We start from the raw sequence: 23,975 nt of genomic DNA, 5'->3' as shown, positions 1-23,975 counted from the left end.
GAGCTGGGCGTGGTTCTGCGAGGAGACTGGCGGGGCGCAGAGGGGCGGGGCGCACTGTGGGGCGGAGCGCACAGAGGGGCGGGGCGCACAGAGGGGCGGGGCCACTGTGGGGCGGAGCTCACAGAGGGGCGGGGCCACTGTGGGGCGGGGCCGGGCCTGGGGGGAGGTGGGGGGGCCACTGTGGGGCGGAGCCGGGGCCTGCCGGGGGGTGGGAAGAGGGGGTGTTGGGAGGGGCGCCCCGAGGGGCGGGGCCGGGCCGGCGTCGGTTCCCACGGCAACCGACTCCACAGTAAGGCCCCGCGGGCGTCCTGGCCGCCATGTGCAGCGCAGTGGACCCTCGCATCGTCCGGAGATACCTACTCAGGCGGCAGCTCGGGCAAGGGGTGAGTGCCTGGTGGTGCGTCCGCCCTCCGAGGGGCACCGCAGATCTGCGGAAAGAGGACCTGCGGGGCGTGGCCGGTCCCCTCCGAGGCCTGTTCCGTCACACACTGGCGTCCTGCCTCCTCCGTAGGCGGGAGGGGTGATCTGGAGCCCCTTGGTGCCTCAGTTTCCTCATGGGGTAACACGATCCCGACTCCCAAGAACCTGGCTCCTGGAGGCAGGTGACATTCAGGGCCCCCAGCGGCCTCAGGCGGAGGGATCCTGGCGCCCCGCTCCCCACGCGCCCACAGTCGCCGCTTCCGGGGGGCACAGGACGCTCTGGGGAGGCTGGGCCCGCGCCTGGGTCACTGAGAGGGAGGGCGGACCCCAGGCTCAAGAGCACAAGGGCAAGGCCCGAGAAGGGCCTGACTGGGTATGGGGTGGGCGCAGAGCGAAGGCCAGAGCCTTCTGTATCCGTGTGCGTGTGTGAGCATGTGGGCCTGTGTGTGTGTGCGTGGGCGGGTGGGGGGTGTTCGAGGGTGCCATGGGGAGGGGAGGAAGAGCCTTCCAGGCAGTGCAGAGAGCAAGTGCGTAGCCCCAGTGCAGGGTTGTGTGTGCCACTGGATAGGAGACGGAGAGAGACAGGTGAGTGGTGAGGGTCCGGTCGTCTGGGGGCTTTGGGGAACTTCCCAGACTTTGGTTTTTACTGTTGCTGACGATGGGAGCTGTAGCAGCTGCTGGTGTCACTTTACAAGGCCCACTCCTGTGTTGAGGACCCACTATGGGTGTGCACAGGAGTGGCAGACAGAGATGAGTTAAGGGGTTAGCATAGCCACCCAGTGAGAGACGTCAGAGGCTGGGACCAGGATGGGGGCAGAGGAGATAGCGGCAAGGGCTAGATTCTGGAGGAATCTGAAGGCAGGGCCAAGAGGATTGGGGGTAGATGGGGTGTGAGAGAAAGGGAGGGAGGGACCCTGGGCGGCTGGAGGGATGGTAGGGCATCCCCGAGCTTCATTTCCTGCCCAGACGCTCCCCTCTGTGGCCTCCTTTCCTCCGGGGCCTCGCCAGCTCTCACCCTCCCTCCGCTCTACCTCCCTCCTGTGGAGGATGTCGGAGTCTAGGGCAGCCTGCAGTTGCAGAAGCCCACGCTCCATCCCCTCTCGGGACCCAGGATGGGAAGGAGGAGCCTCATGTCTGTAGGGACAATCTGGGTGGGCAGGGGATGGCGGGACAAGGGCCTGGCCCTGTATGACGGCACTCCTTCCCAGGCCTACGGCATTGTGTGGAAGGCGGTGGACCGAAGGACTGGTGAGGTCGTGGCCATCAAGAAAATCTTTGATGCTTTTAGGGATAAGACAGATGCCCAGGTGAGTGTGTGGGGAGAAGCGCAGGAGAGGATGGGGGCTGGGAGAGGCAGCCCCTTGCCCTGGTGCCTGGAGGCTCCGGTGGGAGCTGGAGCCCGGTCATAGCAGATGTTCTGGCCTGTCTCAGAACACTGCCCCCTTGCCACGCCTGGTCTGGTGGGCATTGGGTGACAGACATCAGCTCCTTTGGGTCCTCTCAGGACAGGAGCTTCCTTCTTGCTCCGCCCACCCACACACCTGTGTTTCTGTCTCTTCAGAGAACATTCCGGGAAATCATGCTCCTCCAGGTGAGTGGCCTGGGCCCTCCAGCCCAGTCCCCTTCCCCAGGTACAGATCTCTCCAGACAGGAGAGAAACCCGGCTTCTTGGCCCCCAGAACACAGCCCCTCCTGGCCTTCCAGCCACCTCCAACTCTCTCCCCAGGAATTTGGGGACCATCCCAATATCATCAGCCTCCTTGATGTGATCCGGGCAGAGAACGATAGGGACATTTACCTGGTGTTTGAGTTTATGGGTGAGTGAGGCCTCGGCCAGGGCCCCAGCCCCACCTCTGTCCTGTCCTTACGCCCTCTGCGTGTCCCTCTGCGGCCGGCCCACAGTGGCTTGCTCCCTCACCCTGTACCCTGGACTCAGGGACAGACAGCTGACCAGTGTCAGCCTCCAGAGCCAGCAGCGACCCCCTTGGTCCCACCTGCCCCAGGCTCCTGCTCCGACCACAGTTTGCAGTTGTGTTCTCCTTTTCCTTATTTTATGAAACAAAGGCAACATGAAATAAAGTGTGAAAACTCCTGCAGACCCCACCGCTGTGCCCACAGGCAGTGTGCAGGATGGAGAAGCGGGGCGGCCAGGCCGTGGGCTGGTTCAAAATGGGACAGACCTGCCAGGTGCCCCTCTCCCACTCCCCCCAGGTTGCCCCCCCTACCCTCTCACCCCCTCTCCGCAGACACTGACCTGAACGCAGTCATCCGGAAGGGCGGGCTGCTGCAGGACGTCCACGTGCGCTCCATCTTCTACCAGCTTCTGCAGGCCACCCGGTTCCTCCACTCGGGGCACGTTGTGCACCGGGACCAGAAGGTGTGGTCCCCCCACCTCCAGCCCCCTGCTAGGCCACGTGGCCCAGCTCCTGGCCCCACCCAGCCCCAGGGCCTCAGCCTGCCTCCTCTCTGCAGCCGTCCAATGTGCTCCTGGATGCCAACTGCACAGTGAAGCTGTGTGACTTTGGTCTGGCCCGCTCCCTGGGCGACCTCCCTGAGGGGCCTGAAGACCAGGCCTTGACAGAGTACGTGGCCACACGCTGGTACCGAGCTCCGGAGGTGCTGCTGTCTTCACACCGGTAACAGCCAGACACCCCCAACCCACCCTCCACCTCCCTGCTGCCCTCCTGCCCAGCCAGGGCTCCCAGGCCTCCTGTACTCCCACGCTGCCTTGGTCCACAAGTGTCCCCCATTCACCCCCCTAGCAACCCCACCCCCACTTCTGCCTCTGGGTCTCTCCGTGCCTACACCCTTTCGTGCCCCAGGTACACCCTTGGGGTGGACATGTGGAGTCTGGGCTGTATCCTGGGGGAGATGCTGCGGGGGAGGCCCCTGTTTCCGGGCACGTCCACCCTCCACCAGCTGGAGCTGATCCTGGAGACCATCCCACCGCCATCCAAGGAGGGTGAGCCAGGTGGCTGGGGCTGGGCACCGGGAATGCTGCAGGTCAGATAGCACAGCTGTGGGGAGACAGCAGCTGACAGGCTAGGACTGTGCTGAGAGGAGGGACGGGGACAGGGAGGATCCAGAGGATGAGGCAGGAACCCCAGGAAGACCAACTGGTGATGGAGGCCCAGGAAGAGCTGCTGGCGGGGGGATGTGGGTAGGCAGCACCTGGCACAGTCACCATGAGAGCCAAGCAGTGACCATGAAGGGGCCAGCACGCTGGACAAGTTCCCCGAGGGATTCAGGTAGCAGGGGCAGGGACTGTCACTGGGCCGGGAGCTGGGGTGCGCCCAGAGAGCTGGGCAGGAGAGATTCAGGTGCTAGGGGAAGAGGTGGAGGAAGGCAGTGGTAGTGGGGCCATGGGGGTCACTCTTGAGGGTGGGGGCAAGAGGGAGCTGCACTCCCAGATACATCTGCTTGTCCGGGTGGAGCCTCCTCATCCGTGGAGGTGGGCGCCAGTGTCCACCTGTGTGAGCACGCCCCAGGGCCAGGTGCCAGAGTGTGGAGCAGGGATTGTGAGCGGGTGCTCCCGTGCACAGGCTGGGTGGCACACCCTGGCGATGGGGTGTTTGAGCCCTGCCAGACAGCAGAAACCCTGTAGAGAGGCTGTGCTCCCTGGGGCTGGAAGAGACGGCTGGCCCCAGATACCCTGAGCCGCCCCAGTCTACCAGGCCTGCCTGGGTCACACCACCTTCTGCTGCCCCAGACCTCCTGGCTCTTGGCTCAGGCTGCCGTACCTCTGTGCTGCACCGCCTGGGGTCCCGGTGAGTGGGGGCACTTCGGTGAGGGTGAGAGGGTGGCCTGTCTCAAGGGAGCAGGGCCACCTTCCTGCAAGGTTACTGGGTCCAATTTGTACCAGTTCAGATTCCACCTGCTTTCATGATGGCAGTCCCCAACCCAACAACTGTTGGCCACTCTGAAAGCAGGAGCCCCTGGTGGTGGTCCTAGAGGGTGGCCCGGAGGAGCTGTGCTAGGCGTGGAGAGGAGGGCACCAGGGGGCTGCAGGGGTCTCTCCACTGTGCAGGTCAGGCACAGGGGCACCTACCTAGACAGGACAGCAGGGAGGACCCCAGTTTCAAAGCTGAGCCCCACCCATGAAGGTCAGGCACAGGGGCACCCACCTAGACAGGACAGCAGGGAGGACCCCAGTTTCAAAGCTGAGCCCCACCCATGAATGTGGATCTGAGGAGGGGCCCTTGGGTCGGGCCCTGGATACGACACACGGCAGCCCACAGGCCACGACAGACGCTGGACGCCCTCCTACCGCCAGACACTTCCCCAGAGGCCTTGGACCTCCTTAGGCGACTCCTGGTGTTCACCCCAGACAAGCGGTTAAGCGCCACCCAGGCACTGCAGCACCCCTACGTGCAGAGGTGGGAGTGGGAGAGAGTCCCCTAAGTGCGGGGGACAGAGGTGGGGGCAGGAGAGAGCCAGCCCATGAGGGAGAGCCCCCGCAGCACAGACCCTGCAATGACAGCTTGAGGGGCTCCCTTGGCCACAGCCCAGGCCTCACCTCTCTGACTCCCTGCAGGTTCCACTGCCCCAGTGATGAGTGGGCACGAAAGGTACATGTGCAGCTCCGGGCACGCGAAGGGGTCCAGCTCTCTGCGCCTGAGTACCGCAGCCGCGTCTATCAGGTGCTCCAGCTCGCGACCCCCATCATCCCCTGTCTACTGCACCCTGGAGGCTGCCTCCGACGTTAGAGACCCCCAAACACCCATGCCCAGGCTGTGCCCTCTGAGCACCCTTCTCCTCTTGCAGATGATCCTGGAGTGCAAAGGCAGCAACGGCACCTCAAGAGAGAAGGGCCTGGAGGGTGTCTCCCCGTCCCAGGCACACCTGTACAAACCCAGAGCTGACCCGCAGCTGCCTTCTGGGACACCTGTGCAGGGACCCAGACCCAGGCCTCAGAGTAGCCCGAGCCATGACCCCCCCGAGCACGGTGTGTGATCTTTGCTGGCTACCCACACTACCCACACAGAGCATGGCCCGGGCCCCTTCTGCCTGTGGCTGCCAACTGTGCGCAGCGTCGGGTTCCTGACTCTGGGGTTGACTTTCTGACTCCACAGAGTTCCCCCGTGCAGCCAAGAACACCCCCAGGCAGAACTCCGCTCCCAGGCTCCAGCCTGCACTCCTAGGGAGCGGGGAAAGGCCCCCCGGGGCGAAGGAAGAGCCCCCCTTGACATTCTTGCTGGTAAGTCATGGTGGGGTGGGCACAAGAGGGACCCTTCCTCTGCACCTTTCTGTGACCCTGTGACATGGCCCTCCCCAGGAGAAGCCAGGCCGGAGGGGAGCTGCGCCTTCCCTGACCTCACAGGCTGCAGCTCAGGTGGCCAACCAGGCTCTGATCCGGGGTGACTGGAACCGGGGTGGTGGGGTGAGGGTAGCCAGCACACAGCAGGTGAGCCCGGCCCAGTCTGCCCCCGTCCCCTCATCCTCCTCTTCCCCTCCTTTTCCCTCCCTTCCCCTCCTTTTCCCTCCCTTCCCCATCCTTCCCATTGCCCCTCCAATGTCCAGTTCAAATCTCTCGAGGACCTCAAGGCCTCCCCTCCACTGCACCCCCTCTGACACCCTCTTCATGTGACCCTCAACTACACACAGGTCCCTCCCCGGCGTCCTCCGGAGGCCCGGCCCGGCCGGAGGATGTTCAGCACCTCTGCCTTGCAGGGTGCCCAGGGGGCCGCCAGGGCTCTGCTTGGAGGCTACTCCCAAGCCTATGGGACTGTCTGCCACTCGGCACTGGGCCACCTGCCCCTGCTGGAGAGGCACCGTGTATGAGCTGCCCTACTCCCTTCACCTGGCCCCCTGTTCCTGCCCCGGCCCCTTCCCCAGACCCCTCCCCAATATCCTGCACCCCTTAGCCCTCCCTGCTTTGCCAGGCCACGTTGAAGTTCCAGGGAGCTCGCCTGGGTCTCCTCAGGGGAGCAGATGAGGGCCCTGCCCCAGCCCCAGTGACTTCCTCCAATAAAGTCATGTCTGCCCCCAATCTGAGCAGCCATCGTTCCTCCCCTCCCCTCTGAGGTCACAGCATCCACTAGCTGGGGGGCCCGACCCCTTTCCTGGAGCCTCCACTCCTCTGAGGACCCCACCGCCCCTGTCCTGAAACCTCCACCCCAGAGCTCAGTGCCACCCGCCCCACTAGAGGCCCTGCCCACTCCACATCCAGCACTGGGCTTTTCCCTCTAGGTTTGCCTGGGGCAGCTTCCTGTCCTTGGTCCATCATTTTCCTACCTGCTGTGGCTTCAGGGTCCAGGCTGCCCCTCAGGGTGGTCCTGTGGGGTAGGGACCTAGGGTCACCTCATGGCCATGTTTGTGACTCTGAGCCAGAGGAGAGAAGGGGAGAAAGAAGGGGGCAGCCTCGCCCCTCCCCTGCTGTCAGGGATTGCAGCCTGCGCTCCCTCAGTACAGCCACTGTGCCTGATCTGTCTTCAGGTCTCTGTAGGTGAGGGTGGGAGACAGACATCTCGTGAGGTCAGGGTTACCTCCTCTTGTCACCCCCAGGCAAAGGCCCTGGTATGAGTTCAGGCCAGGGCTGTGCAGGGCTGCAGAGATCAAAGGGGCCCTGTGGGCACAAAGCTGTGTCCTAGGGTGCCAGGTGTCCTCAGCTGCACCTGCCCCTGGGTTGGGGCTGGAACACAGGGAGGCAGCTGGAAAGTTCGCAGGCTGGGAGGAGCTCACAGTCTAAAGGGCGCAGCCTGTGCTGTCGGTGGGGGGGTTGGGCTGCCAGACTCACAGTCTGGGAAGCTCACACGCTGGAGGAGCTCACACGCTGGAGGAGCTCACAGTCAGAAAGGCGCAGCCTGTGCTGTGGTCGGGGGTTGGGCTGCCAGGAGCAGGGACGCCTCTGGGTTGTGGAAGCCATTGCCACCATGCGGGAGGGTGGGGAAGGACAAGATGTGGGTGGGGAAGCTGAGCAGAGGGTGGGAGCTAGCGCTGCCCTGGTGCTAGGCCAGGCACCTGCAAGAGACTCAGGGAGGCTGGGCTTGGGAGAAGGTTGGAGGCGGTGGAGGAGGGAGCGGGAGGGCCCGAGGAAGTGGTGAGCCAGTCAGAGACCCAGCCCAGGGGTTTGTTTCCCAAGGGGGCTGCTTGGGTCCTGAAGGCCTAGGGTGCTGAACAAGCAGGACCAAGAAGCTGGGGAGAGGACGCTGCAGAGAGGCCAGGGGGCTGCAGGGCTGGAGGCTTGGCCTCAGGCTGGGCAGTGTGTGGTAGGGCTGCTGAATGGGGAATCGCAGGTGGGCACTCAGGAGTGTGCCTGCACAGGGGGCATCGGGGACAGGAACAGGAGAGCAGCGTGAAGTCGGAGGAGCCAAGGTGGGCCTTGGAAGTGGAGCTGGGGGGTCTTTAGTGCCCCCCACAGGGCTGGGTGGTGGGTCCACAGGGGAAATCCAGGAGGCCACATGGTTAAAGGCTGCAGGAAATAACTGGGAGATTATACACACTGGGGAACATGCTAGAATATTTTGTGTGTTATGTTTTATTAACACCGAAATGTGCTGCATCATGGTTTAGAGGATGTGGAGGGTGCAGGCAGGAGGCTCCAAAGGCCCAGGCAGGGCCGCCAGCCTCTGGCCTCTCCATGGGCTCCAGCTGGAGAGCCTGTCCGCTCAGCGACACCCCAGGCAGCACACACACAGATGTGCCCACAAGAACATCATGGCCAAGAGACACTCAGGTGCATCCCACTTCCAGGCACCTTTGCCCCCTGGCCAGAAGTCCCTGCTGTCATCCCTACATGGGTGGTGGCTTTGGTCACCAGTGGGCTGTCCAGCAGTGAGAGTGGGGTCACTTCCCTTTCTCTCCCAGCTGCTGGAGTCAGAACTGCTGCCTTTGTTTGGTGGCCTTGGTTCTTAAATCAGTTCCCTCTTAGGATTTATTACACTAAAAAGATTATTTTTTGAAAAGAAAGAGAATACAGAAACATGAATTTCACAAGGCTAGCATCTAACAGTGGGGGATGTTCTACACATGTGGTGCCAAAATGTGTCATTCTGAGTCAACTGCAATTCCTCTCTGGGGGTGAAAAGAGATACAAGATAACCCAGGAACTCTAGACAGATTCTTAGTGTTGGTGACAAAGAGGAAAGGACCTGAGAATGGGGTTGGAGGGGGTTGTCTGCTGGACACCAGGAGGGCAAGGACCACTCCCACCTACAGGGGTGCCCAGGACCTATGTCTAAACAGCTGGGCTTGGCCTGGGCTGCACCTTGTCCCCTGCCCTCACCTGGTCCCATACCTGTCAAGGATAAGCCCCCCCAAATCCGGCCCTTCTGGCACATGGCTTGGGCTGGGCCTGTGCAGGGGGTGCTCATGAGGCCAGGGCTACAGGTTGTCCAGACCATGTTTTATTGTGCTGCAAAGCCCAGTGCCCCTCCCACTCTCACCCAGTGCTGGCTAGAGCCTTGCTGGAGGAGACGGCAGACCTGGCCAAGGCGGACCTTTGGGCTTCCCTGCACCCCCTTCCCAGTGGCCTGCCTTGTCCAGCTTCCTTGCCACTCCAAGGGGCATCTTCTGGTCCAGCTTCACGCTCCCCCCCACCTTGCAAACTGCCCACAGCCAGCCCAGTCTTCCCCCACAGCAAGAGGACGGGCCTCCAAGAAAGATGCTGGGAGGCAGCGAGCCAGAGAATCCAAGTAGAAAAGGAAGTGAAGCCCTGAGGACGGGGGAGACCCTGGGCAGGGGTGGGGGCGGGGAGGAAGGGAGAAGACCCTGAGGGAGGAGGGAGGGAGGGAGGGAGGGAGGGAGGGGAGAGGCCCTGAGAACAGGAGGCCCTGAGGAGGAAAAGGGCCCAGAGAATGGGGAATTGAGGCACAGAGGTGAGGCCCTTGCAAGAGGATAGAGACTTAGAAGGGTGTGCGGCTCATGCCTGTAATCCACCCACTTTGGGAGGCTGAGGCGGGCAGATCATTTGAGGCCAGGAGCTGGAGACCAGCCTGGCCAACATAGTGAAACCCTGTCTCTACTAAAAATACAAAAATTACCTGGGCATGGTGGCAGGCACCTGTAATCCCAGCTAATCAGGAGGCTGAGGCAGGAGAATCGCAGGAACCCAGGAGGCAGAGGTTGCAGTGAGCCGAGACCACTCAACTGCATTCCAGCCCTGGGTCTCAAAAAAAAAAAAAAAAAAAAGGTGGGGCGGGACTGAGGCACAAAGAGATGGCGGAGCCAGATGCTGCGCCACGCAAGGCTGACGGTGCAGAGAAGGTGCTGGAGAGAGAAGGTGCTGAGGGGAGAAAGGCACTGGTGGCAAGGGGCTGGAGCCCCAGCGTTGTGGAGGCCGGGGCAGAGACAGCAGCTGCCAGGTGAGCCTCCAGTGGAGCTGAGGTCTGGCGCACTCAGCCAAGTCCCAAGTGGCCGTGGCCTGACAGCCTCTGCTCAAACCCATGCGCAGGACTCTCTGTTCCGTGGGGGCTCTGGGTGACCGTGGCAGCGATGTCAGGAGACTCACTTCTTGCCTTTGAACGTGCCCAGGATCTTGGGCACGAACTTGCCCACCTTGCTGTCCCTGGTGCCCTTCTCCGCGGGGCCTTCCCCTGCCCCAGGGCCGCTGGCCTCCTCTTTCTTGCAGAAGACCTCAAAGCGGCTGTACACGCGCTTCTCCTTGCGCATGCTCTCCATGCGGCGCAGCAGCCGATCACGCTCCTCCGCGCTGGCTGGCAGCGTGCGGCTCAGCCGGCCCTGGGTCCCCAGGCTGTCCGAGCGGAAAATGGCTGAACACTTGTCCTTGTCGGACATATCCGGGGCCAGGCCGCCAGCAGCCGGTGGACGGCCTAGCTCGGGGCTGCTGTGGGCCGGGCCCGGGCCCGGGGCAGGGACTGCACGGTGCTTCTGGCCGTGGGCGCTGATCTGCTCCAGAATGGCCTTCGTGTCATCTCGAAGGTTGCTGCTGTACAAGGCATTGGCCGTGGCTGAAGTCAGGCGCGCCCGCGGGCCCCGCTCATCTCCTGTGGCAGCCTCTGTGCTGTCACCCCGGCCCAGTGACGGCCGCCGCGGGCTCTCAGGTTGCCCGTTCTCCTGCGGCACTGGGAAGCCACTCTCATCCTCCATGCGCCGCTCGCCCTTGGGGCTCAGCAGCTGCCTAAGGCGCAGGGAGCCTTTGCGCAGGACTTCCATGGGGCCGCTCGGCCCCTCCTCCACGGGCCCGGCCTTCGGGGACTCCCCGGAGAAGGTAAGAGTGAGGCTGCCCCTGCGCTCCGGCACGGGAGGCACCGGACTCCCCCTGCGCTCTGGCACGGGGGGCACCGGACTGCCCCTGCGCTCCGGTACGGGTGGCACCGGACTGCTCCTGCGCTCGGGGTAGGCTGAGGTGGGGCTCCCTTTCTGCTCAATAAATCCTGTAGTTGGACTTCCTCTTCGAGTGGAAAACCCGGGCGTGGGGCTCCCCTTCCGCTCAGGGTAAGCCGAGGTGGGGCTCCCTTTTGGCTCATTATGGAGCACCTGGTGCGCCCCGGGCCCTTCCAAGGGCAGAGGGCTGTCCAGCCCTTCCGGGGAGGTTGCGCGGCCCTGGGCAGAGAGGAAGCGGGAGGGCAGGCGGTCGGAGCCGCTCCGGCCCAGCGTGTCGAGCAGCTGCGCCGCGGTGAGCGAGGCGGCTCCCGGCTGCCGCTCCGCCTCCTGGTGCAGTTGCTGCGCAAAAGAGTCGCGCAGGTCCAGGAGGCAGCTCTCGAGGCTGCGGCGCTCGCCACCCACGCCACCTGGGGCCGCCACCTCTTCCCGCCATGCCTGGGACACGACGGTCTTGCTGTGGTTGGCAACGGTGATGGCGCCCACGCCGCCGCCGGAATCACGGGCTGGGCCTTTGTACTTCTCCAGCAGCTCCGCCACCTTGGTGGAAGCCGCGGAGCGCACGGCCTCTCCGCCGGGCCCCAGCGTCTCGCTGACCGTCTGCTCCTTGTGCAGCAGCTGCACCTTCTCTGTGGCCGCCGCAGTCCCGGCCGTACCCTCAGCCTGTGACGTGCTGAAGATGAGCGAGGAGCGCAGCCTGGAGCTGCGCTGGACCAGGGGGTTCAGGCGCGAGCGGAACGAGTCCTGCTTGGCCAGGCCGGGCTCCTCCGGGCCCTCGCGCTCTGGGCCGTTGCCGCCGCCGCTGCCCGAGCCTGGCACCGGGACCTTCGTGGGGAAGGCTGCAGGGACGCGGAAGGCCGAGGGGAGCAGGTCGCCGGCAGCTGCCCGGCCCCCGGGAGGCAACACGTCGTCTTCGTAAGCCTCCGCTTCCATGGGCGCCGGCAGGCCGTCGTCGCCCCCATCCTCGCCATGGCATCCGCTCAAGTAGGAGGCCAGGCGCCAGCGCCGCAGCCCGGCCCGCCCCTCGGGCCCGCCCCTGCGCTCCGGCTCCGCCTGGGGAGTGGAGTCTGGGCCGGGCCTCGCCGCAGCCTGGCATGGGAAGCGCTGGGTCAGGTTGGGGCGCGGGGCCCCGCTGGGCTCCAGGCCGCGGGGTCCGGGCCCGAAGGCGGGGTCCGAGCCGTGGCGCACCTCGCGGGACGCGCTGGACGGCACGTAGTCCAGCCGCTGGTGCCCGTCGGGTCCGAGCTCCGGGAAGCGGGGCCCGGCGCCCAAGGTGAAGTCATCCGGGTCAGCGAAACCCGCGCGGCCCCCGCGAAGCTTCTCGAACAGGCCCTGCGGGCGCGCCGGCGCGAGCTGCGGGTCCCACTGGTACTGCTGCTGGTAGAGCTGGTCGCGGTGGAAGTGGCTGGTCTGGAAGCGGAAGTCGTCGCCGTGGCTGAGGAACGTCTGCCGCGACACCTGCCGCGCGGCCGCGAAGTTCTCCACGGCGCCTGCGCCCTCGGTCGCGAAGCTGTGCCGCTTGAAGGCGTCCATCTCCAGGTGCCGCGCCTGGAAGAAGCCCCGCGCGCCCGCGAGCTCCCCAGCCGGCCCGGCCTCGGCCTCCAGGCGCCGCGAGAGCGGCCGCAGGCCCGCGTGCGGCTCCAGCGCGCCCCCCGGCATCCGCGGAGGCTCCTCCCGGCGGAAGGCCGACAGGAAGTGGCGGTCCGGGTCGAGGAAGGAGGGGAAGCCCAGGCCCTCTTCCCGGGGTGGCGGGAACAGGAGGTGCGCTCGTTTCGGGAAGGAGAAAGGGGTTGGCGCCCCGACCCCAGGGACGCCCACAAGGGGCCCGGCCCCGGCATACGGAGCCAGGGCATAGGCATCCATGCGGGCCAGGGCCGCGGCCGAGGGCACAAGCGGCTCGGACTGCGCGAAGAGGATGCGGAACTCCTCATCGAAGCTGGAGACCAGCTCTCCTTGGAACACGTGTGCCAGGCTGCGGTGGATCTTCTCAAAGGACCACATGAAGCTGTGGGGGATCAGGGCCAGAGTCAAACTGAGCTGGAGCGAGGGCACTGCAGCCCCGTGGGCATCGGGTGGGGCGGGGAGGACGCAGGGATACAGGACAAGGGCTCCTGGCAAGGAGGGCCCTGGTGTGGAAAGGGGGTGCTGGGGCTACAGGAGGAGGCCCCAGAGAAGGGGGTGAGGGAAGCTCGCGGGCGCACCTGTAGCTCCCACTCATCACCACGGCACAGTCCACCAGCAGGAACTTCTCCTTGACGTGGCCCTTGAAGGACTTCCCAGTGCGGCAGTAGTAGGTGGGGCCCGCCACAGTCCGTACCCGCAGGAACTGGGGAGGGAGGGGAGTCAGATCTCTGCCGCGGGTCCTCCCCAATCTCCCACTCCGGGGAACTCACATCCACGTGGTGCAGGTTGACACGGCACTTGTCGGCCATGTCCAGGAAGTGCTGCGCGTTCATCTCATCCAGCAGGATGTAGACTGGGACCCGACGGGCGGCGGCCTCCAGCACTTCGCTGAGCAGGTCCACATCAGTGAACATGTCCATCACCACGGCCACCACCTGCAGGGGCGGGTCAGGACAGAGAGGAGAGGCCCCTGCTGTCCCCACACTATTGTCCAGCCTCCCCACCATGCCCAGAAGGTGTCTGGATCACCCACAACCACTGTGAAACAAGCTAGTCCATCCCTGGGAGTGGGGCCGCGTCTGGAAGATGGGTAGGAGGAAGGGACCACAGGACCAGAAGGAGAAGAGGTGTGGAGTGGCTGGCCATGAGGAGGGAGCCGAGGCAGGTGCAGGGCAGAGAACCCTGGACGAGAGTGGGCCAGGTTGGGGTATGGGGCCCCGCTGGGGGCATGGCAAGGGCACCTCAAAATCCCCTCCACCCTACAGACGGCTGAGCTGCCCCCACTCCAGGACAGCTGTCAGGGGTGAGTCCCAGGCTCCAGTTCTGCCCTGGGACAGGGTTGCTGCCATGGGCAGGAGAGAAAGTCATGGGCCTTTAGCGTCTGGACCTGATGCACCCTGCACCGTCTGCTAGCTGTTTGGTGAGGGTTAGAAGCCCTCAGCTGGCTAAGGGCCACCGGGCAGGATGAGAGGTAATTATCTGAACAATCAACCCAGGCTGGGGCGGTGCCCACCCATCTCGGAGCCCCTGAATTTCTGGGCACTGGCCATGACCATGGGCAAGCAGACCCGTGCAGAGCCTGTAGCCCCTGATGATCGAGACCTGGCGGCCCTGAAGATTGTTGCCAGGAACCCCCGCTCCAGCTGGAGCTCAGGGTTCACCCAAGCTGATCGTGCTCATGCGTCTCCTCCACCCTGGTGCCTCTAGCCCTGGCCCCTCCCCACTACCCTTGAGCCCAAGATGGCGCACCTGCTGGGCGGAACGGATCATCCTGCGGGCCTCATCCTTGATGCTGGGGCTGTCGGGGGGCGGTGGCTGCACCAAGGTGGTCACCTCGGTGCCCTGGAAGCCGAAGGTCAGAGGCCAGCCCAGGTCAAGCTCAGGCACGGCCTGGTCTGAGTTCACTGGCCAGTATGTACCTGAGGAGCCATCCATGTCCACGTCGAGAAGGCTGCCTTCGGGTGGCTCTCGGGTAACATATTGTGGAGGCCGAAGGTGTTGGCTCACATGTTCCAGCTCTTCAGGGCACAGGAAGTCTGGTGCCCCCTCAGTCGCCAGGAAGCGGCTGTAGGCCTCCGAGCCACCCTCGGCCAGTGCATCCACCGCCAGGCGGTAGTACTCTTTGTAGTGAGGCGGCAGGTACCCGGGTGCCAGTGGGTTGTCCCCCTGTGAGGAGCTCTGGGAGCGACGGGCCATGTTGGGGCCAGGGGTCTGGAGGGGCAGGGAGACACATGACTAGGGGTGGGGGCACTGGGACCACTCCTACCCTCTAGAATGGACACACTGTGGAAGGGGCTGTCAGTGACTTGGGTAGGCTGAAGTTTAGCCCATGCCCAGGAGGCCTTCCAGGACACCAGCTGAGCCAGGCTCACAGAGGGCAACCCAGACTGAGGGACACCCCAAGCTGAGGGGATACTGGTAGAGGGTAGGGCACAGGTATCCCAGCCTTGTCTCTCCTTCCTCTGGGAGGCTGAGGCAGGATAACCGCTTGAAGCCAAGAGTTTGAAACCAGCCTGAGCAACACAGCAAGACCCCATCTCTACAAAAAATTTTAAACATCAGGCAGGCATGGTGGCGTGCGCATGCAGTCCCGGCCACTTGGGAAGCTGAGACAAGGATTGTTTGAGCCCAGGAGTTGGAGGCTGCTATGAGTTATGATTGTGACACTGAACTCCTGCCTGGGTGATAGAGACTGCATCGCTACAAAAAATGAAAATAAAACCAACCGCCCCCCAAAACATTTTATGACTGTTGGCTTAAAGACAAACATAATCCAGGCTGTATTCATCATTATAGTATTCACTTTTTTCTTAAGACATTCACAGGCCCCTGGCACTGTGCCTACTGGACAAGCTGGTGCCACCCATGCTGGCATGTGTCTGTCCCTGACTGCCTGGGAAACCGTGGGTAGGTCACTGCACCTCTCTGGCCTACCTCTACTGCACAACACAGCTGAGGGTCCACAAGACACCGTGCCTAGCCAAGGTGAGCGCAGCAAACAGGGCTGTGACCACCCTCCTCCTGGAATGGCAACCCTAAGCCCTACGCATAGCCCCGGGCGACACCTCCTCCCCATCCCCAGGGTTTCACAATTGGGTTCCCACAGCCCATTCTATGACTGCCCAGCCCTGCAACACTGACCCCTAGACTCTGTCTCTGTCTACCAGTCCTCCTCCTTCCCTTGACCTTTCTTGTCACTGTCCTTCTCAGATAAAACCTCCCTGGACCACAACCCCTTGGTGCCCACAGGGCCCTGCAGGGCCTGCACTCCACATCGCCCAGATCTGGCTCTCCACTTGCTCAGAGTCCTGTTGCCACCAGCCCCCCGTCCAGGGCAGCAGGGACCTTTCCAGGTCCTGGGCTCCCCACCATCATCCATACTTGGCTGCCCCACAGCCCAATCTGTTCTCCAAAGGGTCCCTGCAGGGTGCCTGGCCTCTCCAGAAAGGTCAGATGGGGCGCACCCAGGGCCCACGCACATGGGGTCACCGAGCTACCTGGGTACCTCTCCCTGGAAGGAGAGCCCTAGGGACCGCTCAGCCCATCCCACTGCTCCTCGGGTTGGGGAGGGCGGCAGGACACCTATCCCCGCCTAGCACACAGGTTCCCGAATGTTGGCCCTGGCTGGGAAGGTGGTTCAGCCCAGACAGAGGAGTGTGCCCTGGGGCGCTGACAGGATGGGCGCTGGCCAGCTGGACTGCACGGGTGCTAACCGGAGCCACTAGGCTGAGAATGTTGGGGTCAGGAGGCCGCCGTCCTGCCTGGTACCCCCGGGGGTGACATGGAGTTGGGACATGGGAAATACCTGGTGCCACTCAACAGCCCCAGATGCCAACTGGCCTGGGAGAAGCTGTCCCAACATTTCTTTGTTGGGGCATTGTCCTCATGGTTGACATATGGGGCTCGTTAGGGCAGATCGAGGCCAACCACATGGGGGTGAGGTGTAGGCCTGTCTGGCTGGGCCGGGGCGCCCACTCACCACTGCCAGCCTGGCTGTAGGGGCGGTGTCTGACCATACAGGGCAGGGGGAACAACCCTGCTAACCTTGTTTGAGGGCACTTCCCGACGCTGGGGGACACTCTAGAAAGGACCCCCACTGTCCCTTAGGATTTCACAGGGGAGGGATATCCACACAGCATCCAGGCTCCAGGCTGTGTGTAATGGGGGCAGGGATCATCTGGACTGTGGAATCCCCCGTTGCCAGGAGCCCTCCCAGCAGACACCCCTCATCATCACAGGGTGATGCCCAGACCTCCAATGGCTTCATTCCTCACATCGTGTCGTTTCATGGGTACGTGTCTGCTGGGCTATGGACGGGGCCGCAGACACTCCCAAGCCTGAGATGGAGCACCCCAGTGGCCTGCATGCCCACACATTTGCCTACCAAACGCCTGCCCAAGGGAGGGAGGGCACGGAACCCACCCATGGCCAATGACTCAGCACGAATCCACTCTTCTGCTGCTGACCCCTGACCTCTGACTCGAAGTCAGGGCCCTCAGCTGGCCTTCAAGGACCCCATCCTCTCCACCCTGGCAGGAAGTGGGGTTCCTGAGTATCTGGAAGGAGGACCCCATGGAAGGATCCGGAGTTCCTACACAAAGTGGGATGAGCCTGTGCCAAGTTCCGATGGGCCCAGGAGGGCGCGGAAGCTCTAGGAGGCGGAAAGGTGGGGTGCGGAGGACAGGGCTCACAGACCGGAAGTCGCTCAGTGATAGCTTGCGGGGTGGGCACCCCAGCCCCCAACGGGGTCAGTGCACCCTGCGAGCTCGCGGCTGCGGCGGCTGGGTGCCCCATCCACCCACCCCAGCCCTGGAACATGGGCGCTACGGGCAGCCCTCCCGTCACTCGCCCTGCTTGCCAGGCGGGGATCCAGGCCGCACCCTGGCCACCCCAGTCCACGGTGGCCCGGGCGGGCGTCCCCAGGGAAGGGTCCAGGCCGTGCCCAGCACCCAGACTCCAGCTAGGCCGCGAGGGCAGCAGCGAGTCGGGACGGCCAGGCAGGCTCGACCCAGATCCCGGGCCGCTTCCCACTCGGCTCTTCTCGGGCTGCCGTCGTGCGAGGGCGCTCGCGTCCATATCCGCACAGCGGCGCCCCCTGTCCGAGCTGACCCGCCGCCCCGGCCCCGCGCACGCGGCCGCGCTCCACTCCCACCGCCCCTCTCTGGGTCGCGCGGCCCCGGCCCAGGTGCGGGCGCGAGGGTAGCCCAGGTGGGACCGCACCGAGGGGCGCCCGCCCCCGCCTCGCCCCGCCCGGGCCGGGGGAGGGGGGCCCTACCTGGCCAGGTGCGCGGGGTCTCGGCACAGGGGCAGCAGGAGCCGACCGCCGCCCAGCGGCCTCGCGGTCCGGTCGGTCCGGCAGCCACTCCCTGCCGCGGCCCGCCCGGCCTGATTCACGCGCCCGCCCCCGCCCCGCCCGTCGCTCCTGCCTCCTGCCTGCCCGGGCAGCACCTGGGGGCGGAGCGGCCCCACCCGCGGCGCGCCCGCATTCCTGCGCCCCGCGCCCGCCGCGGCCCCGCCGCCCGCCCCGGACCGCGCCCCCGGCCCGCGCCCCGACCCTCCGCCCCGACCCGCCCGTGCCCTGCGGCCACGTGCCCAGAAACCCCGGCCCAGCGCCGCCGGAGACCGTGAGGCCCCCACTTCAAAGGCCTCGACCCCCAGGAGCCCAACTGTTGACCCCAGGCTCAAAGTTCCTAGCCTGACCCCTGACCCTCGCCCCGGAAGTTGGGGTGACTCGGAAGTTCCGGCTCAGTCGCTAGGAAACAAGCCAACCCGACGCAAGGGGCGGAGCTCTGACCTCCTCGCCGAGTTGGTGAAGGCAGGTGCGGCAGGTGAGGGCGCTGGGGCGGCGTCGAGCCCCGGGCGGGGCCGGGTCTGGGAGCCCCGAAAGCACAGGGGATCCATTCACCACACACCGGTCTCCCACCGCACCAGCGTCCCACACGTAGAGGGGATCCCGCCCAACAGAGGACCCCCAGGCCCCGACCCCCACCACACACACACACTGATGCCCACAAGTACCTGGGGTTCCCCATCTTTCTCCCTCATCCCTTCACATCCATGCCCACACTTGTAGGGGACTCTGCTGCAGTGACCCCCAATGCACATGCGGACCCCGAATGACCTGTCCCTCGTGTGCACCAACCCCCCAAGCACAGGAGACTCCTCAGGAAGACAGACCCCAACAAGAACACCCAGTCCTATCCACTTCAGTCACCCACAAACACGCTGACGTCCGCACACGTAGGGAACCCCACCTGCATATGAGATCCCTCAGACACCGATCCCACACACAAACAGGGATGCCATATTCACACTGACTCTGAGAGACCAGGGGACCTCCCTCACACATATAGAACCCTGGGTGTACACTCGGGGACCCCGCGAAAACCAAGCCCCAACACGGACAAGGGACCCAGTGTGCACACCAAGCCTCACATACCAGACGCCCCCGCATGAACACAGCAACCCCACACACTACCCCGAGCTGCCCCTGGGTGCTCCAGTACCCCCAAATCCCCCTCAGGCCCTCACTTAGGGCCTCTCCCCCCACTTAGGCCCTGCCCTGCACTGGATTACCTGTCCAAACCACCACCCTTCACCCCTGCCACTCCCACCCCAAGGACTGGCCCTGCCTGAACGCTTTCTGATGGTATCAGTCACCTTTCTGTTTGTCCCTCTTGCCATGTGATCCTATTTTCTGTTTTCAGGGTCACTCCCAGTTTCATTTGTTCTTTCCCCAGACACTCAGTGACACCCCACTGGTACCAGTATGCTGGAAACATGGGTGGGGGGTCAGACCAGTGCCCAGGCAACTGTGCTGTAGCGGGTGAGGGGCATGGGGCACCAGGGAGGACCCCGACAGGCCAAAGCAGGCAGGAGGAGCCTCCCAGGGAAATGAACTTGGGGGTCAGCTGTGTGGACTAGGGAGAGGGGTATTACTCCAGGACCTGACAACACCATCTGCCAAGGCCGGGACCACATAGGGTCTGAGGGCGTGGAGGGGTGAGTGCCTTGGGTGGGCTGGGGAGCAGGCTCACGGGTGGGCTGGGTTCCCAGGGCAGTGGAGAGGCATGGAGGCTTCAGCAGAGAGGGCTGTGCTCATGCTTATGGTGAGAACAAAGACCGTCCCACTGGCAACCCAGCACCTTGGGGCAGTGAGAAGAGTGCTGGACTCCAGATCCTGGGCCTGGCAGGATGAGCTGAGCCTGGGGTGGAGGGGCAGGCAAGCCACAGCCGGGGGGATGGGATGTGGCCAAGTTCTCTTGCCAGGCATCCCGGCTCAAGCTTCTGGGCACACACCTGGGGCGGGCAGGGAGACAGGACACCAGCTGGGAAGCCTTGGGGGAAGCCCATGTTCCTGCTGTTATCCACTCAGGCCCCCGTGGTGTGCCCTGTTCCCCACTGCCGCTGTCCCTGCCCTCTGCCACTCTGAGCACCCCCTCCCTGGTCCTTCCCTACCCATCCCCCAGGAGAATGCACAGTAAGAAGGGGGGACCCAAAGCTGCAGCTGGGAAGTGGCAGACACTCCACCCTGGGCCCAAGCCGAGAGCCACTGCTGGTGAGTGCACCCTCTGACCTCCAGGGCACTGTCACCCAAACACGGACCTGTGAGACCTTCTGTGTAACCACTGAGAGACACCCCCTCTGAGGAGAGCCCTTCTTCCAAGAGTGGCTCTCAGGGGATCTCTGAGTTGGGATTAGGTGTGACTGACTGAGGGTTCATTCATTCATCTCAGGCCTTGAGTCTGAATCTTTTTTTTTTTTTTTTTTGAGACGGAGTCTCGCTCTTGTCGCCCAGTCGAGTGCAATCCCGACTCAGTGCAACCTCCACCTCCTGGGTTCAAGTGATTCTTCTGCTTCGGCCTCCTGAGTAGCTAGGATTATGGATGTGTGCCACCACGCCCTGCTAATTTTCGTATTTTTGTTTTAGTAGAGAGGGGTTTCGCCATGTTGGCCAGGCTAGTCTCGAATTCCTGACCTCAGGTGATCCGCCCACCTCAGCCTCCCAAAGTGCTGGGATTACAGGCTTCAGCCACCGTGCCTGGCCCAGCCTTAATCTTATACGCCTGGGGTTGGGATGGGGGCCTGGGGGTAGCGCTCAGAGAAGCCCAGTTTTGGGGGATGGGAAGGGGGCAGGAGCCAGTGGGAGGGGCCTAGGTGGCCAAAAATGGGTTTTGAAACAGGAGGGCTTGAGTCCAAGTTGGGGATTCTCAGTCTAAATATGTGTTCTGCTCTGACTCTGCTCCATCTGGCCGTCCTGTGCTGCCCTCTGCCTGCCGCTTTGCTCCCAGTCACCTTCTCCGTAGTCACTTCCAGGTTGGATGGTGACAACTCACCTGGGCTGGGTTTTCCTGTGGGTTGGGAAGGGGACTTCCCCCAGATCCCCCCCGACCCCGCCTTCACTGTTGTCACTCCCTTGCCCCAACTCCCATTTATTCTCTGTGCTGGCTGTGAACACATTCCAGGCTGCAGATCTGGGGTCCTTCAGCACCCAGGCCTGCGCTGGGGTCTGTGATTACTAAGAGAGTATCCCAGACTGCTCCCCAGACTGCCCCTCTGCTTAGAGTGGGCCTGGCCTAACACCCCTGGATGCCAGAGAGCTCCCAGATTCACAGGAGCAGGTGGGATGATGGTGACCACTCCTCCACACCAGGCTGGGGTTAGATCCTAGTTCCCCAAAATAGCCCCAGCTGCGTCTGAGGCCAGCAGCCCTCCTGGAATGAGGATAATGGGCACAGGCGCCGCATGCTGCTTCCGCAGTCCTTAGCCCTGAGTACACTGCACTCCAATAAACGGGGCAGGGCAGGCGGACCAGCAGGCCGGCCTGGAAACTGGGTTGCGTGGGTGGGGGCTGTGCTCTTCAGTTCTGCTACCTACTGACTGCACCCCCAGGCCTTCGCCCTGCACCGCAGCCCATACACTGCCCTGGACAGCTCTGGCCCAGCATACCTGGGTCTGCTGCAGGGACACCTCTGTCCCTGAACAAGTATCTGCCCTCAGTGCCCACTTCCACCAAGCGTTGGGCCAGCCTAGGCAGGCTTGCTGTCCCTTGGTCTTGCAGTGCCCTGCGTGGCGGGCACGGGCTTCACTTGGCAGATGTGAAAATGGGCCCACAGATGCCCTGCATCCAGCCTGGCTTCCTGGCCCTCCACAGGCATCCCTAGGTTGCTGGAGTGGCCACCGCACCAACACAAGGGTCCGGGGTCCCCTCCCCACCACCCCATCCAGGCCTTACCTGGCCTTGGGTCTGCAGTGCTTCGAGGCCCTCACTCCGGAGCTGCTCCAGGGCCATGGCCAGCTGCAGCCCCTCCACGTGCACCCAGGCCTGCTCCTCCTGCAGCTGCTGCAGCCACAGCTGCTCCTCCTGCAGCTGCTGCAGCCACAGCTGCTCCTCCTGTAGCTGCTGCAGCCACAGCTGCTCCTCCCGCCACAGCTGCATCTGCAGCTGGACCTGCCTCCACCGGTCCTCCAGCAGCAGCTGCTCCTGGGCCAGGCAAAGCTGGACCTCATGGAGCCTCAGCAGTTCAGGGCCCAGGGCCGGCATGGGGCCCCCTGCTCCACAGCCTTCCATGTGCCCAGTGAGAACCAGCACCAGCTCAGACCCTGGAGCAGCAGCCGGCACCGGCCTCGAGGCTGCCTGTGGCTGCTCTGGCCTGGCCACCCTGGGGTGTCCCTGAGGTGCTGGCTCGATGCTGGTCACGTGCCCTGTAGGGGCCACCCCCGCATCACCCTGAGGGCCCCCTGGGGTGAGGGGCGGGGGCTCGACCTCAGGGCCCTGCTGCCCAGCTGCCGGCTGGGCCCTGCCTGCCCTCCTGGCCCGGTGTTTGCGAACTCGACCTCGTTTCCCAGACATGGCCCTGGATCCAGCGTCTCCTTCACCAGGTGTCTGCTCCCCAGGGGCCCTGGCTCATCGACTGGCCGGCCTCAGGCCAGCTCAGAGGGCGTCCCTGGAGGCCACAGTGGCTGTGTGCTCCCACGCCAGGCTCGGCCCCCTGTTCCAGGTCCTGCCCCTTGGCTGGTGCCCGCAGCACCGCAGCTCGGGACTCTGGCTCTGCCTGTGGGCCTCACTGACCCCACTCGGTGGGGCTGGGCCACACCAGGGAGTTTATAGGGACTCCGCGGCGTGGTGGCTCGCCTGGGCTGAGGCTGACTAACGCGCTGACACGGCGGCACGGGGTTTTACAGGCCGCAGGCCCTGCTGGCGAGACTGGGAGGGAGGCTGAGAAGCTGGAGGAGGCAGCGCCGCAGCCAGAGCGCCGGCTGTGCACAGCAACGGGCGTGCCTGGTCCTGCCCTGGGCGGCACCAATGCCCCCCGCCCCCGCCTCACCCCAGCTCCCCCAGTCCCACAGCTGGTTGAGGGAACTGCATCCTGGCCGCACTGACCCTCAGGGCCCAGACCCTCCCTGGCCACAGATAACCTGAGCCCAGCTGACCATGGGAACCCCCAGCCCGCGCACTCCAGAGGGCTCCAGGGCAGCTAGCACGCTCCCAGGAGCACCGCTGGGGTTTGGGCTTGCCCGTGGTGTTTGGTGGAGACAAAGGGTCCAGGGACACAGTGGGAGCGAGGGCAGGGTTTGGGCCACTGCACTGTGGCTGACGGGAGAGACTGGGCCCTCAAAGGCCCGCATGGCACTTTGTGAACGGATGTGGGACCCAAAGAAAAGTCCTGGCGGTCATGGAGGTGGGGCCGGGGCTCTTGGTGCCTTCCTGCCTGGGGGCTGGCTGTCCTGCACACTGCAACAAGGGCCTGACTGGACCAGAGCTGCCTTTGGGTCTTGGGGCCGGAGGTGGGGGTACAGGGCTAGCCCCAAACACCAGCGTCCTCTGGGCTTCCTGTTGGGAGGGTGGGCTCCAGGTGGCCTCCTCCCTAGCGTTTCCCCAGCCCGGGGCCGCTGACTCACACCCACGCCCAGGGCCCCATCCCAGCCGGTTCAGTCACACTGGCCCGACTGGTTTGCCTGGCCCAACCCTGCCTGGAGCAGTGCTCCTGCTCCTCTTCAGTCCTAGCCCCAGAAGCTCAGGAGCAGAGGGACAGCCACCTGCCAGGGGAGTGCCGAATTGGACACACAGAGACGGGAAGGGCCTGGGGGAGGGACGTGGCATAAGGTGGTGGACAATGTAAGGGGTGGGGCAGGGCCAGCAGGCAGCACTGCCAGCCCACAGGGTCCTTTTAGCAGAGATGCAACCTGCCTATTCTTGACCCACAAGAGCCTGGGTGCGTTCCTGCTGGCTGGCTCTCGCCTGTGCCTCCCTGAGGCCCGCTGTGCAGTGGAGTATGTGCTGCTGGAGGAGCCCGTGCTCCTTGAGGTTGTCCGTGTGCCTCCCTCGGGAGGAGGCCCGGGTGGGGTGCTCCCTATCTGCCAGGATGCACGGCCCTTTTGGTGCCCCATAAGTGTCTCTTGAGACTGATGGGTATGGGGGCCTCTCACCCCAAGCTCACTGACGGTCCTTTTCCCCTAGGGAAGCCCGGTGAGAACCGCCCGCTGCAGAGGAAAGCGGGCCGGCAGGCAAGGGAGCCGGCGCCGGCTGAGAGCCCACAGGCCCCTCCAGGTGAGAGCCCGCGCGTCCCGCGCCCGCTGGGGTTGAGCGGGTGGGCTGTTGGCAGGGGGCTGCCCTGGGCCGGGACACGCTCGGTGTGGGCATGCGCTTG

General features: G+C 64.3%; 3 protein-coding genes and 1 pseudogene across 17 annotated transcripts in view; 2 read left to right on the top strand and 2 right to left on the bottom strand.

Annotated features, from left to right (window-relative positions):
• The first annotated feature begins 231 nt into the window (after window positions 1-231).
• LOC105488459 (mitogen-activated protein kinase 15) lies at window positions 232-6,650 on the top strand. Of its 4 annotated transcripts, XM_011752519.3 has the most exons (14): window positions 232-383; window positions 1,629-1,727; window positions 1,982-2,011; window positions 2,147-2,237; window positions 2,667-2,797; window positions 2,893-3,056; window positions 3,243-3,382; window positions 4,130-4,187; window positions 4,659-4,796; window positions 4,955-5,060; window positions 5,185-5,365; window positions 5,493-5,617; window positions 5,696-5,824; window positions 6,025-6,650. In XM_011752519.3, the coding sequence occupies exons 1-14, from the start codon at window positions 318-320 to the stop codon at window positions 6,199-6,201; spliced, it is 1,635 nt and encodes a 544-aa protein (XP_011750821.2). In that variant the 5' UTR covers window positions 232-317; the 3' UTR covers window positions 6,202-6,650. The 4 variants fall into 4 exon arrangements, with proteins under 4 accessions (XP_011750821.2, XP_070923745.1, XP_070923746.1 ...); XM_071067644.1 differs by having other exon boundaries at window positions 5,696-6,163; XM_071067646.1 differs by lacking the exon at window positions 232-383 and adding an exon at window positions 430-598 and having other exon boundaries at window positions 5,696-6,163.
• Window positions 6,651-8,748: 2,098 nt separating this feature from the next.
• LOC139355725 (protein GVQW1-like) lies at window positions 8,749-9,805 on the bottom strand (annotated as a pseudogene).
• A 59-nt stretch (window positions 9,806-9,864) lies between these two features.
• LOC105488460 (family with sequence similarity 83 member H) lies at window positions 9,865-17,839 on the bottom strand. 3 transcript variants are annotated; one of them, XM_011752524.3, is made up of 5 exons: window positions 17,600-17,839; window positions 14,074-14,535; window positions 13,095-13,259; window positions 12,903-13,027; window positions 9,865-12,706 (listed from the first exon to the last, which is right to left on the bottom strand). In XM_011752524.3, exons 2-5 carry the CDS (start codon window positions 14,518-14,520, stop codon window positions 9,865-9,867), a joined length of 3,579 nt encoding a protein of 1,192 aa, XP_011750826.2. In that variant the 5' UTR covers window positions 14,521-14,535; window positions 17,600-17,839. The 3 variants fall into 3 exon arrangements, with proteins under 3 accessions (XP_011750826.2, XP_011750824.2, XP_011750825.2); XM_011752522.3 differs by lacking the exon at window positions 17,600-17,839 and adding an exon at window positions 15,259-17,515; XM_011752523.3 differs by lacking the exon at window positions 17,600-17,839 and adding an exon at window positions 16,747-17,514.
• Window positions 17,840-18,013: 174 nt separating this feature from the next.
• Window positions 18,014-23,975, top strand: part of LOC105488463 (IQ motif and ankyrin repeat containing 1) — a 63,309-nt gene continuing 57,347 nt past the window's right edge. For 8 of the 10 annotated variants that reach the window (XM_071067638.1, XM_071067640.1, XM_011752539.3 and 5 more), the window contains exons 1-3: window positions 18,015-18,152; window positions 19,794-19,882; window positions 23,786-23,875. In XM_071067638.1, the coding sequence (XP_070923739.1) occupies window positions 19,798-19,882; window positions 23,786-23,875 (175 nt within the window). In that variant the 5' untranslated portion in view covers window positions 18,015-18,152; window positions 19,794-19,797. Of the gene's footprint in view, window positions 18,153-19,094; window positions 19,327-19,793; window positions 19,883-23,785; window positions 23,876-23,975 lie in introns of those variants that run through there. The other 2 variants (XM_071067635.1, XM_071067636.1) reach the window with 2 other exon arrangements.

Source organism: Macaca nemestrina, chromosome 8 (genome assembly GCF_043159975.1).
Source record: "Macaca nemestrina isolate mMacNem1 chromosome 8, mMacNem.hap1, whole genome shotgun sequence".
NCBI classification, from domain to species: Eukaryota; Metazoa; Chordata; class Mammalia; order Primates; family Cercopithecidae; genus Macaca; species Macaca nemestrina.
This window is presented reverse-complemented; position numbering and strand designations above follow the sequence as displayed.

Coding starts and splice junctions, on each gene's coding strand:
- LOC105488459 (XM_071067644.1), top strand. CDS start 318: ATGTGCAGCGCAGTGGACCCTCGCATCGTCCGGAGATACCTACTCAGG. Junction 2,238..2,666: donor CCTGGTGTTTGAGTTTATGG/GTGAGTGAGGCC, acceptor CCCTCTCCGCAG/ACACTGACCTGAACGCAGTC. Junction 3,383..4,129: donor CCCACCGCCATCCAAGGAGG/GTGAGCCAGGTG, acceptor CTGCTGCCCCAG/ACCTCCTGGCTCTTGGCTCA.
- LOC105488460 (XM_011752524.3), bottom strand. CDS start 14,520: ATGGCCCGTCGCTCCCAGAGCTCCTCACAGGGGGACAACCCACTGGCA. Junction 13,260..14,073: donor TGATCCGTTCCGCCCAGCAG/GTGCGCCATCTT, acceptor CCGCCCCTGCAG/GTGGTGGCCGTGGTGATGGA. Junction 13,028..13,094: donor TCAACCTGCACCACGTGGAT/GTGAGTTCCCCG, acceptor CTCCCTCCCCAG/TTCCTGCGGGTACGGACTGT.